Source organism: Strongylocentrotus purpuratus, unplaced genomic scaffold (assembly GCF_000002235.5).
Source record: "Strongylocentrotus purpuratus isolate Spur 01 unplaced genomic scaffold, Spur_5.0 spur5_scaffold_3, whole genome shotgun sequence".
NCBI lineage: Eukaryota > Metazoa > Echinodermata > Echinoidea > Camarodonta > Strongylocentrotidae > Strongylocentrotus > Strongylocentrotus purpuratus.
Window position 1 is genome coordinate 31,472,540 of NW_022145609.1, and position 14,753 is coordinate 31,487,292.

Sequence of the window (14,753 nt, forward strand, 5' to 3'; positions counted from 1 at the left end):
TACGATTAAACCAGATGTACCAGATAGGAGACCGGAACAAACCATGCCAACTAAAGTCTCAGAACGGGAAGATAACCGGTGTTTCAACTGTAATGAATTGGGACACTGGAGGAACCAATGTCCTTATCCAAGGAAAGTTAGGGGAGGAACAGCACCACCAGCAGCAGAGAAAGCAAATACAAACTTGCAGTGGGCAACTGCAAATGAGATGACAGATGAAGAGGAGCAGACCAGAGTTGGTTCGTCTCAGGATCCTAACAGGAAAGGACTTTTCCTGGAAGGGAAAATCAATGGACAGTCCTTGAAATTACTGATCGACACCGGAGCCACCAACACTTTGATTTCAGATAAGGTGTTTGACCGGATAGAGGATAATAGAAGACCTGAGTTATTACCAGTGACCAGCGTGGTACTACAAGCAGATGGGACCCCGTTGAGGACCAGAGGTAAATCAAGGCTGGAAGTGCAGATCGGAGATTCACTTGTCACTACAATGGTAACTGTGGCCAGCCTCAAGAACGAAGGCATTCTTGGGCTAGATTTCCTAGTTCAAACTAATGCTGTACTTGACTGCCACAAGATGGAATTGAGGACCGAGTGGGGCATAATTCCATGCCTAGATAGTGAAGGAGAATCATTCTGCAGAAGGATAGTGGCGGGGGAGGAAAACTCAATTCCTCCACGACACGAAATGGTGCTAGCAGACAGAGTAACAGGTAAAAAGGAAGCACTGTGTGAAGGACTGGTAGAATCTCCTGTGAACCCAATCGAATTATGGAAAAAGGGACCCATCGTTGCCAGATCTGTCGTGAAGACAGATGAAGATGTGTTGCCTGTCAGGGTGTTCAATCCAACAAGGGAACAGAGGAACATAAAGGCAGGCACTGCCATTGCCTCATTGTCAGCGGTGGAAGAAGTGGGCACAGAAATGTGCAACCAGACGATGCCCACTGAAACCAGTACCAGCAGAAACATGCCATCCGACAAGCAGAGAAACAAGGACGTTCATGCCCGACGTACGACTACCCACTTCTTTCAATGTGACTCTTGTACCAAAAGTTATGAGAAGAAAGACTCTTTGCAAAGACACAAGCGGGAAGTGCATATCCTGAAGTATCGTTGCGACCAATGCGATTATCGCACGGGTAGGAAGACGGAGATGGAGCGGCATCAGGGAGCCCACGATGTAGCTGTGGTTCCCGTGAGAAAACACAGCTTAACACCTGTTTCTTCGCCAAGATGCAAACCCACTTCCACGCCAATAACAGGGACCTCTGAAAAAGCTGATGCATCGTGGCGTCATGTAAGAATGGACTGGCGGTCGCCACCACGTGATGATCCAAGATTGGACCGGCCTCGAGGGAGGTCACCACGTCGCTACCGCTCATCGCGACGAAAATCCAAATCGCCCCAAAGCGACCTAACGAAATCGTCATGTCAAAAGACCCCGGAGTCTCCACAGCATGATGGATCGGAAGCTTCCCCTCGACATAGCCGACAATCTACGCCCGAACCAGAAGAAGAGTTGGATAACGACGAAAGGTCCCCTTCACCACTTGACTTGCGATATTCATCTAGGAAAATGGCGTCGGAGACTGCATGAGCTAGTGAGTGGACTGAAATTGCTAGTAAGAATGCTGAAACTCAAACTGACACTGATAGTTCTCGTTAAAGAATTCAGTCAGTACTGCATGAACTTAGAACCGCTGGTTCCGGTGGGAAGGATACCTAGATGCCCATAGATTATTTACTGTAAATGTGTTATAAGCAGTTTGTAAATTGTTGTTAGATATCGCTCGGGGGCCGAGCTAAGGAAAATAAGGGAGTTGTGTCACGAAATTGGTTTCATTTCGTAGATAGTTATTTCGGCGTAGATGGCGTAATTCAAGTTAAATATACGACGCTATATAGTCACGTGTCAATTTCAAGAATGTTTGATCGTGCATGTTTTTGACAGTTTTAGTGTAATTACTTTTCTACCATTAATAATTACTTGTTCTCTTTTGTTTAGTTTTATAGATTAAAACTAGTGCTTTCATTTGATATATGGTTTGTTTCAATCTGATATTGGAAAGTGGAGTTATATCAATGTTAATGTAATTCTTGGAAACCTAACGAGAATAATAAATGTATAAGAAATGTCTATATAAATCAAGTGTCTCACGTGCCTGTGAGCTCCCTGTCATAGTCTACATAATTGCCGTCGCCCACTGGGCACACTTACATTGTAAGGCAATCAGATTATGTTTGGATATTTGCCCAATAAAGTATTGCGTGCAACGAAATGATTGAGATGATCGTTTGCATGTCTTTCCATGGGGAAACCTAAAGTTGAAGTCTGATTTTAGGTGACGACCATGGTAAGAATCTAGGTTGTGTTTGTTAGGTCTTTTACGTTCTAGTATTAGACAATACCAGGGACTACTGTGTAGCAGAGCCAGTGGCATGGTCGAGTAAGCTGACTGTACGAAGTCAGACGGTCTGGTTGTTTGGAGGTGCATGAAGCAAACTGGTGCGGCCAATTGGAGTTGCATGCACAAGCAGACTGGTGTAGACGTCTGAAAGGTGCAGAAGCGGACTGGCCTAGTTGGCTTGTGGTATACGACGGTACAACGGTTGGTAGAAGACGGTGGTCGAGAGGTGGTGCGGAGCAATATATCAGACTGGTGTCAACGTCAACGGGGCAGTATATTTCTGCCAAACGGATCCACGGTAAAATTGGTACCGGACCAGGAAAACCTACCAGCAGAAGGCATCCTGACAAGAGAAGCTGCTGGGAAGAACATCGACAGGAACCGGTTTCGTTACAATACATATATATTTCATTCATTATCATACAGTAATTTACGGTAACCTAAATATTCAAAAGTACAATATCAAAAAAGTATCTTTACCTTTACCTAGCTATGACTTCAGAATTAATGTTATTAATATTCTATTTTATGTACACTGTCGCTCATATAGTTGGAATATTTTTGTTTTACCAACATTTATGGAATTATTTTAAAAAATAATTAAAAAAATAATATATCTAGATAATAGTATACATTCTCAGATTTTATTTAATATTAATTTGACAATGTGTGTTTTGTGTGACTACTAAAGCATGTGTATGCTACTATGCGTATCAACTAGGGGACCTACGCCCTTAATTCATAAATGACAGTAATGAGGATTAATGCCCCACAAAAGGGCACTAATATAGCACATCGACACGGTTTTGATCATGGGGCCTCACAGTTATGAGGCCATTGCTTTGTCACTAACCCATGACTGTACGCAGCGGGGGCTAGGGTAGGGGGCAGTTTCCATAAATTAAAAAAACAACAGGTAAATTTTCAATAATTGATTGCATTTTACCCTGGTTCCCAACATAAAAAAAAAATTACAAACCAGGTTTGTAAAAAACGCGTAAAAACGCGTCATATGACGTACGAAAACCATGGTCTGTCGACAAACCTCCTTTGTGAATTCAAGCCTAAAAGTTTTTAAATTTCAAAGGATTTCCTTGCTAAATTATAATATTGATTACGGCTGATCAATATCTGATTTTGGAAAGAATGTTTTTAAAATGAGAACCCCAATAGTTAATATATATTAAGTACTTTATACGTATATAGGTCTATGGCTGAAATGAATTCTACTTGTCTGTCAACGAATCGATTTCATGAACACTGGTAATATTAAACTTATTGCACAAAATAACATAAATATGTATTCATTGAAAAACCTATCTAATATTATTGTATCGGAACAGATGTTTTCAACCAAAAAAAGCATTTTCTTTCTACATAGTATCAATCACATCGTGTTTCTCAAGTCCACAAACATGAAGCATTATTTTCCACCTTCGTTGACTCAGTATGAAATTTACAGGTTTATTTATAAAATATTTATAGGGATGTTAATGGGAAAAAAAAACGTTAAATTTAAACACGGGTCTAAATCATGGTTTAAAACCTCTATTGCAGACTAAAATTAGCGTATAAGCCCACATTGCCCATTGACTATTGAATCTCTAATAACCATTATGCCTTTTGGGGCCAAATTACAACATGAATTGTATTACACTCAATAAAAAAAATAGATACTGATCATGCTTTACACATTTCATATAAACCATTTGTTAAATACAACAACAAAAAAATATATAAAATTAAAGAGAGTTTCATACTCTACCAATATTAATTAATTAAGTGCATACATTCCACATTGTTAGGTAGGACAAGCCATAACGTTTGTCATACCTAGCAACAATTAATGTATGCAATTCGCATTCTGACTATTGAAATACAATTATTTGTAACATGGCACTTGAAGAGAGTGTAGCATGACGAGACTATGTGTCTTTCCCGTGGCCCTACTCGGGGCCAATCGGGTATAATACGACTACGGACGACGCGACCGCAGCATTCACGTACGTGCAACATATGCGAAACCGAAGCGTAAGGAGAACTTTGGTCTGTTTTGCGAACGCTAGCGCGCACTGACATGTAGAGATTAAGTCGCTGACTACCGTTAATTAGGTCCATTCGTTTATGTGCAGTTGTCCAAAAGAAGACGTAGATGGCGTTAACTAGTATTTGCCATGCTACACACCTTTAACAAAGATTTATGGAATAAATTTGATATTTTTATTTTATTTTGAAAATGGTCTATTATAGTCTTATGACTGCATGGTATTGACAATTACCGTCAAGATTCCATCCCTTTACACCCAAGATCGTGGACAAGCCATATTACATACGCCTAATGCTCATTAAAATTTGAATCGGCCAGATGCCCCTTTACACCCAAGATCGTGGACGAGCCATAAGATACGCCTAATGCTCATTAAACTTTGAATCGGCCAGATGCCCCGTTTTTATTTTTATTTTTTTTCATGATGGTTTTTCATGCGTATGTTTTCGATTGTAAGAGGATAAGAGGTTTTTTCGATGTATGAAAGATAATTTTATATCAAATATTTATTTGAAATTCTTAACTATATACTTAATGTCCAGTTTCTTTTTTTGTCGAGTGTAGATTTCACTAGACGAAAGGAATCGAATAATATTTGCTGAAGAAATTGTATGTTCAAAAACAATTCACGTTTTGTTTAAAGTTACACGCAGTGATATTGGGGGGGGGGGCGTAATTTTTCGATACAGCCTTGTTTAAACGCCTAGGTTTACAGCTAAGATACTCCCTTTCACAATATGAATTGATCAAGCATGTGCTGTAGCAGCGATGACAGTTTCACGAAACCGAATCTCTAATACCCCGTAAGAGTTTGTTCAAATTGGTTATTTACTTCGAGAGAGATGTACTCAAAATACTTCTGTACGAATGAGCCTAACCCAACTAATCTAGAAAAGATAATACACCACAATTCAAATAAATAAATATTGCAATAAATGAAAGATGTTTAACATTCATGTGTTGTAATATTTGAACGCAGATAAATAATCAAACTTTCTGAAAATAAAATAACCATGCATTTTAGTAATGAGAATTTGCAATGTTTTACATGTGTTATGTGCTCTAATAATTACAGTTGCTGTTACAGTGTATATGAAATTGGATACATATGCGCTTTATAGATAATGTAATTTAACCATTATCAAAAAACATAACAAATTTAATATTTCATAAGAAATCAAGAGAAGAAAAAAAAAGTAATTTGTCTATTAGTAGCCACGCGTTGCATTAGAATAATTTCACTTTGCATATAACAATATGAAGAAGTTAATTTTGAAGAAGCCTAGATTGGATTTAAGTTGAATAGGTTACAGCTCCAGGGCGTTTTTCAAAGCCGGACTGTGATGTCAACGGGCAACTCTCAGCAAGAAGGCATGTCCTATCCTGGGCGATGTACGTGAAGCATGAGCAGAGAGAGTCATTTAGGCACCCGTGGCCGCATGCGATGACGGTCGACGCGGTATACGATGAGTGGACAAGGACATCGACTAGTGTTGCACCATTGACCAACATTTTGAAGTAATTGGATCGCTTGTGAGCTATTGTAACGTAACAGAGTAAAGAATCTAATTAGATGTGAAGATAGACGAAAAGTTCAGATTAAAATGAGTCAACGCTACTAATAATTAATACACTATATGAGTTTTTATCTTTATTTCTGATAAAATTTACTGAAAATGAACCAACTCCAAACCATTTCATTTCAACCGCTGTAATGAAGGCCTACATTAAAGTCAACCCCACTCATTGCAACACGATATATGAATAAATTATTCAACTTTTCAGTCAATTGAATTGCAGAAGTAGTCTATCAATAGTTATTACCATTACCGTCATCACAATCGATACCAAGCTACGTACATGAACATCCCGCACACATTCAAAGTCGATATACGGACTCAATTTGGCCGATGCATCACTGCAGGTATGTATCTGTTTATTTGCTGTTGCTGTGTCATTATTGCCAGTATATGGAAGTAAAGTCTGTTCATATAATCATACCATGACCTTCGAGGCCAAATAAGTACAGTGCGCTTCATATTTCTGTATCTTATTTTATAACACACAGGTGTGTACGTGAGTGACCTTTGTTGCGCCAAGTTACATTTTTTCATTCTCACTTACCATTTACTCTCTCGAAGAAAAAAAATGGGGGGAAAAGGTAAAACAAAACATAACAAAATAAACCCGCCGTAGTTTGCCATGGCTCATGTGAACAAGCCACAAGCTTTTCCTCCTGAAGCCACTTCATCCAAAACTGAAAACAGAGCCTAAACATGATGTTGCAAGAATGTTTACCTTCCACCGGAGCAGAGAAGATTGCAGTTGCCGCCTTCGCCCGTTTTGCAGGTGTGGCAGAGATTGGAGACGTAGCCATCGCCTGTGTTGTGCCTGTGGTAGAGATGGGAGACGTAGTCATCGCTTGGGTTGCGCCTGTGGCAGAGATTGGAGACGTAGCCATCGCCTGTGTTGTGCCTGTGGTAGAGATTGGAGACGTAGTCATCGCTTGGGTTGTGCCTGTGGTAGAGATGGGAGACGTAGTCATCGCTTGGGTTGTGCCTGTGGTAGAGATTGGAGACGTAGTCATCGCTTGGGTTGTGCCTGTGGTAGAGATGGGAGACGTAGTCATCGCTTGGGTTGTGCCTGTGGTAGAGATTGGAGACGTAGCCATCGATTGGGTTGTGTGTGTGGCAGAGATTTGAGACGTAGTCATCGCTTGGGTTGTGCCTGTGGTAGATGTTGCTGGAGTGGTATCGGTTGTCGGTATAGAACTTAATGCAGCAACGTCGGTGCAACTTTGACTTGTTGTGGGGGTGAATGTTGTAGATTCGGTACCTCCTTGAAATCAATGTATTGCATTAATTATAAAGAATCTTTTTGGTGAAGTTTAAAACTAATATGCATACACAGTTTATGTCAGCCTTCACGTTTTCATACTTCATATAAATTTGCTGGAATGAACTATTTCTAGCGGTGTTCATCTGCTTAATAAATATGACTAAGTCAAAATATATTATATCTTTAAAGCACATTGCAGTAAAATAAAAATTTGCTCTAAAACCTATATAATTCATGTTCGGATTACATAATAGCTCATTGTCATGTTCAAACATTCAAAGGGTGACACACAGGACTTTTAAAAATTTCCTTTAATAGGTTGGTTTTTCGCAAATTGATTGCAATCGCTTTGTTTAAAAATGATTGAGCCATGTCCCGTTACCCACGTCATAAAAGCAACACCTTCTTTTGAAAATAGAATTTTACTTACAGCCCAAGTCCCTAAGCCAACTCACCTACTTCCTTTTCACAAATGTAGTAATGCTGGTTAGAACTGTCATCGTCGAGCCATTGGAAAGAAGCGGAAGAATTCATCATGAAGCAAGTTCCTCCGTCATCGAATGTCGAGGTGGTTTTACCGAAATTAGCATAGGTCAGGGTAGAATTATCGAGCCAGGTTACAGCACTTAACCCAATCCATACGTATCTGTATCCGTACAATGGGTTCTTGAACTCCAAGAAGTCTCCTTCTTCCTGTGATCCGATGTAGACCAGATGCATGCCTAGGCTTTCACATAATAGTTTGGATGCGTGGTAAGTGGTTTGTTGTGGGGAAAAGTAATAGCAGGATCCGCCATATTCGATTTGAGTCGAATTACAGGGTACTAGAATACAAAACGAAAAAAAAATACGAGGGAGAGAGACAGACAGACAGACGGAGAGGGAAAGAGACAGACAGACATAGAGGGACAGAGAGGGACAGATATACAGAGCGAGAGAGAGAGAGAGAGAGAGAGAGGGGGGTTACCGAGAGAGAGATAAATAAATATATATTATATTGAATAAATTGCACCCCCTCTTTATTTGTATTAACAAAATGACTGCAAAGGTTGTGAAAATTGCCTCCGTTGGCAATTAAACCTGGCTTAATGACGTAGGTCCCCTAGTTGATTAGCATAGTAGCATACACACGCTTTAGCAGTTACGCAAAACAAACACTCGCAAATTATTATTTAATAAAATCTAAGAATGTATACTATTATCTAGATCTATTGGAATAAATCATTGTAAAAAATCATTCCATAAATTGGGATAAAAATATTTATTCCACCATTATGACCAACAGTGTAGTACATAATTTAATTTCCTTGAAACCTCAACAATGTCGTTCATGAAGAGCAAAAATAATAACGGGCCCTAAATACTACCTTGAGGAACACCTTGCTTCATTAATAGCAATTCAGAGTCAGATTCATTATATTTTACAAATTGTGTTCTATTACACAGATAACTTTGGAACCATTCCAGTTTTCTTGATAAGATTTTGTGATCCAAACAATCGAGTGCCTTGCTAAGGTCTACATACACTCCTAAACCTTTCTCTTTCTTTTCATAAAATTTGTACAAAAGTTCGGATGCAAAAAGTAAAGCTGACTCTGTTGAATAACATGATTGGAGGACTTGCGATTGAATCGTATCAATCGCAACTCTATTCAACTTCTTTGATTCCATTTTTTAGGGGTGTAGTGACCAAACTCGTTTTGACCTTTTCAAAACTTGATTTTTCCTATAAGAACACCCTACAGCATTTTGGGTGTGGTTAATTTATACAAACGTGTAAGACCAGCCTAATTACTTTAATTGTCACGTGGGTTTGGTATACCTACTCTAAGGACTAAGTAGTCCGTCGATTATCTATAAAGTATTGTCCGTAGATAATGTTAAAATGTATCATAATAAAATTATGATATTTTCTCATGTATGTTTGCTGGTTACTGAAACGGATTATTATATCCGATCCAGAAGGATATGCGCTCATGCACGAAGAGTAGTCCTTCTGGATGTGGAGGTATATCAGGCAAGGCCCTGCTGGGCATTTATATAACCGACATTCCACTTACCTTAAACGAAGACGGTCGCACCATGTTTGATTGGAGTAGTCAATGTATTGCAGCTTGTATACAGGTATGTAGAGATAATTGAACTTGATATAGTTTTTACTTCGCTATCAGTGCAATTATAGGAATAGTGATGTTATACGATAGTTATCTCAATACATGAAAGTGTTGTTTTGCAGATTGACTTGAATTGTGTTGCGTCTTTACAGATGGCTTTAGATTTTGGGGGCGTGGCATTGGTTATGCCACATTACATAAGTATACGACTTTCGGAGCTTGGTATAGACATTTAGTTTGGATAATTACCGCCATGTATATAACACGGAATTTATTCCATATTTTTAATCCGGCATGTTGTTGGTGATATTTAATCACCTGGAATGAGAAGTTCAGTGTTTATGATGTCTTATACGAGGCGGTTCAATGATTGTGTATTATGTAATGAGATCTTTTATTCACCGTACGGTGGATTGATGAGTAGTCTACAAGCATCAGACTCAGTTTAGTAGCATGTGAATTTTACAACAAATATTGATTTAGATGATCAAGTCCATAGTAGATAATTGATGTTTCATTTTGTCCACTGTAGCCGCTGAGATGTGAGGTGCCTGTACGGGCTACCAAGCTTATTGATGACGTAGTTTTTCCTTACTAGGGTGAGTTACGTAGGATTATCTATGTTATGCAATTGATCGGAGTCAGATTATTTGATATCGATACATGTATATTGAAATACTAAGTATTTTTTTTTTTAATTTTTGTATTGCATTTCAATATATAAAAACTGAACTTATGAAAACTGCATTTGTCTACAGAAATCTGATCACTATCAATAAGATGATACCTCGCATGATTTTATAGTTTGATCATTGTACTCATGATGCTTTTGTTTTATCTTCAGTACAACGCAGGGGTATTTCTGTTCTTTTTATTCATACCACGAATAAGCACTACTGAACTTTACCATGGCGTCCTATACTCTTCTTTTACGTTTGGCGTTTATTTAAATGGTGGAGCAGCGAGTCCCACAGGACAGGGATATGATGTGCGTGTATGTCCATAATTAGGGACTTTTAGATTGAGTGGACGAGAACACGACGAACGCCGACTGATCATGCGTACTGCCCATGTTGACTACAATTATAAATCTTTTAGATTGCACTCGACGATATACATGCATGCAGGAAGTAACACTATGAACATCACGGACAAAGAAAGAGGACAAAATATACAGTTCCTCATTCTACCCTCAACAAAAGAACATCCCTTCACTGCTAATATGTAAAAATGTGTAGAACAGGTGAATATGCATGTGACACCTGTTCTACACATTTTTACATAATAGCAGGGAAGGGGTTGACGCATTCTCGATCGCCGACTGAGACGACGTAACGCATGCGCAGTGCCTTAAAATGACGTCACACGTTGCAGTCAAAGCTGTCGACGTGCAAATCTAAAAGTCCCTAATATGTGCCGGTGTACGCATAAAACATAAAACATACTTTGCATCAAATTAAAAATAGCGCATTTCCTTTATTTAATTGTGACGTCTATGTGACGTGTTCAAACTTTTCACCAAGATAAATTCTTTGAGCTGCAAAGCGTTTCCGAGGTAATGGGCCTGGTACTTACTAATAAACTACTTCTACTTCTACGACGATACTCAGCATGATCCATAAGTCAGGATGTAGTGCTGAGGAATAAACTATCTAGTTCTTGGTAGAGATACTGGGTGGAAGCGCTTCCTTGAAGCCCTCCAGTGAAGTAGCGTCAAGGGTGATCTTCGAAAGTGCATTCCACTCAGTTACTGTCCGAGGGAAAAATGAGTTCTGGTAGAGTTGGGTGCGGAATGGGATAGCCAGCAACTTCTTTGAGTGATACTGTCGTGTGTTGCTGGCAATCATGGGTGCTGTGTAATGGTGTGCATTGATGGCTGCTGTGTTGTTTTGGATCTTGTACATGAGGTGGAGGCTTGCAGCATTTCTCCTCCTCTCCAGGCTCTCCCATTTCAGATGTTGAATCATGGCCGAGACACTGGCCATACGACGATATCTCTGGAGGGTGAATCTTGCTGCTTGCCTTTGTACTGCCTCGATTTGGGATATATGCTTGTTTGTGTGAGGGTTCCAGACCGAGCAACAGTATTCCAGATGAGGTCTAACAAGAGAGAAGTAGGCTTGTTGGCGGATCTTTTGTGAAATTTTGCGGAGATTTCTGCTGACTAGTCCCAGCATCCGATTGGCAAGGGATGTGATGTTGTTCATGTGGCCTTGCCAGGACAAGTTGGATGAGAAAGTCAGTCCTAGCTACCGGACATCTGTTACCAACGTAAGAGGAGTGTCTCCTATCGTGTGTGTCGTGGTGATGGCTTTCCGACGTAGGGAGAATGTGATGTGGTAGCATTTCTTGGTGTTGAATGATCTGTGTGTTAGCCCATGTGTTAGCCCATGAATGCAGCCTGTTGAGATCTTGTTTTAGGGCTTGGCTATCAGTGACATCAGTGATCGGATGGTATAGAAGACAATCATCAGCAAAGAGTCGGATTTTGGAAGAGATCCCATCTACTATGTCATTGATGAAGGATATAAACAGAAGTGGGCCGAGAACTGCATGTGCCCTGCGGTACCCCAGAGGTGATCGACTGGAACCCATTCAGATGACTCTCCATCTACAACAACGTTGTAACCTTTCAGTTAGGAACACCCTGATCCATCAGATAAGGTTGTCATGGCCGGACCCCATAGTGAAGCATGGAGCTTATGGAGGAGGCGGTTATGGGGTACACGGTCAAAGGCTTTGCACGTCAAACTATTTGCATTGTCGTGTAAACGCTGTAAGGATTAATATTGTGTGTGTGTGTGCGTGTGTGTGTGTGTATTGGATTTTTACAAACGTGTATCAATCAGATATGATTATTGACGTCTGGGGACCGACCTTTAAACGTCACCATCCGAAAGACGTGACTCAGTTTCGAACTTACGTCCTCGGCTGAATCAGTTTGTAACTTCCACTTTTAGCTGGATTACAGGCACACACCACAACGCCTAGTTGATATTATTAATGTTTGTCATAGTCTTGATAAAGACATTGGGTAACTTAAAAAATATGTTGCCTAATAAAAACTGCTGGATTTAAAGCACCAATCTTCTCTTCGTCATCATCTTTTGCGTTATCATATCATGCTAACACGGCGACCTAATATCGGATATATAATATATAAATACAACTAGGCTAATTATTCTCTTTGTAAACGAAATTTCATTACTCACTGCCTTCTCTTTCACAAATGTAATACCCTTCGTTTGAAGTGTCGTCTGTAAGATCAAACCATTCTAGATGCTCTGTTACCATCATAAAACAGGTTCCCCCTAGATCGAAATCAAAAGATCCTTTGAAACTGTTAAAGATCATCTGTGAGCCGTCTTGCCAGGTGATATTGTCTAATCCTATCCAGTAATCTGAGCTAATGTCTGGAAGAATAGACACCAAGAAGTCTTGCTCTTCCTCGGATCCTATCGAGACCAGATGCATTCCATGAGTCTCGCAAATTGATTTCATCAACAGGAAGGTGTCAGGGAAAGGATAGACGTAAAAGCAGGACCCACCGTACGTGTAGTTGGTATGTGGGACCCCATCACAATCTGGAAGAAAGGGGGAAATTGATGGTAAAATCTCATGTTGATGATATTAACAAAGAAATATCTTAGGGGAAAACTGAATTCAGACGAGGATTAAGAGTCGAGAACTGAAAGAATCGTCTTGGTTCTCTAATGATTTAATGAAACTTAAAAGCTTCCGCGCTTCGCCCGGAGGGGGGACCCTGAATTCAGACAAGAATTATTTTAGAGAACGGTACAACGAATCGTCTTCTTTCTCTAATGATTTAATGAACCTTAAAAAGCTTTCGCGCTTCGCGCGGGAACTAAATTTAGACGAGGATCATTTTCGAGAACGGTACAACGAATCGTCTTCTTTCTCTAAAGATTTAATGAAACTTAAAAGCTTCCGCGCTTCGCGCGGAGGAGGGAACCTGAATTCAGACAAGAATATTTTAGAGAAAGGTACAACGAATTTTTTTCTTTCTCTAATGATTTAATGAACCGTAAAAAGCTTCCGCGCTTCGCGCTGGAACTAAATTTAATCGAGGATCATTTTCGAGAACGGTACAACGAATCGTTTTGTTTCTCTAATGATTTAATGAAACTTAAAAGCTTCCGCGCTTCGCGCGGAGGGGGAACCTGAATCCAAACGAGGATTATTTTCGAAAACGGTACAACGAATCGTCTTCTTTCTCTAATAATTTAATAAAACGTCAAAGGTTCCGCGTTTTGCGGAGGAGGGAGAGGGAAACTCGTCCCTCCCTACACCCACCCCTCTCGCATTACGTCACTGCTGGTCCCCATTACGTACCAATATTTGGCTCGCATAATTTCAAATTTGGCCCCCCCCCCCCCCCTAAGAAATCCTGGATCCGCGCCTGTCCACGGCGACCATACGTCGGGCGTACGGTGACCTAGCGGCTACCTTGCGTCTGCCTTAATATTTGTCAAACACCTACGGCCGCTGCAGGGACGGCCTAAGGCGACCGTGCATCGTCACTTTAAAGGCCGTACGGCAGGCGCAGGTTTTCTGTCTCCACAAATTCAAAATACGCCGTGCGGCTACCCTAACATGTGACTGCTACAGTATGCGACCATGGGAATGCTGCGGCGGCCCTATAATTCCTATTGGCCGTAGATATTTTAGACCCTACGGCCGCCGCGGCAAATGTGACCGAGGCATTAACGATACCATCCACTATCGAGCATATCCCCGGATGATCTCACTGTCCCCATTAGAACCTGTGATCAAGCGTCGTTGATGTTTAATTCCTTAACCTCCCCTTGTGATTCAAACAACAATCATAAGAGATGTTTGAAAAAACAAGTAACATGGACTTTTTGGTATTTCACTTTATTTTGCTCAGGAAAAAACTAATCATATATTCGTGCTTACCTCCTTCCTTTTCACAGATGGCATAGTGAAGGTTTGATCCGTCATCGTCGAGCCACCGGAACGAGGGCGACGACGACGAACTCATCACGAAATAAGTTCCTCCATCATTGAATGTCAAGGTGATGTCACCGAAATTTGCATAGGTCAGGCTCGAACTATCGAGCCAGGTCACAGCACTTAGCCCGATCCACGTACCGATAAATGGTGTTTGGTTTATCTCCAAAAAATCCTGTTCTTCTTGAGAACCTATGTAGACCAAATGCATTCCTAGACTCTCACAAAGGGCTTTGGATGTGTTGTAATTTGAAACAATTCCGGAGAAGTAATAGCAAGACCCTTGGAATTCGACAAGAGCTGGATCGCAGGCTACACACAAAAATGGAAAGGGGAGGAATAGATTAT

General features: G+C 40.3%; 2 protein-coding genes across 2 annotated transcripts; both read right to left on the reverse strand.

Moving 5' to 3' along the window:
• Positions 1-4,656: 4,656 nt before the first annotated feature.
• LOC105438755 (mucin-5AC-like) lies at positions 4,657-8,099 on the reverse strand. Its single transcript, XM_030995645.1, has 3 exons — positions 7,755-8,099; positions 6,760-7,296; positions 4,657-5,999 (listed from the first exon to the last, which is right to left on the reverse strand). Exons 1-3 carry the CDS (start codon positions 8,017-8,019, stop codon positions 5,755-5,757), a joined length of 1,047 nt encoding a protein of 348 aa, XP_030851505.1. The 5' UTR covers positions 8,020-8,099; the 3' UTR covers positions 4,657-5,754.
• Positions 8,100-12,389: 4,290 nt separating this feature from the next.
• LOC753137 (snaclec alboaggregin-A subunit beta'-like) lies at positions 12,390-14,452 on the reverse strand. The gene is made up of 2 exons (XM_001181290.2): positions 14,352-14,452; positions 12,390-12,997 (listed from the first exon to the last, which is right to left on the reverse strand). Exons 1-2 carry the CDS (start codon positions 14,434-14,436, stop codon positions 12,618-12,620), a joined length of 465 nt encoding a protein of 154 aa, XP_001181290.1. The 5' UTR covers positions 14,437-14,452; the 3' UTR covers positions 12,390-12,617.
• Positions 14,453-14,753: the final 301 nt, after the last annotated feature.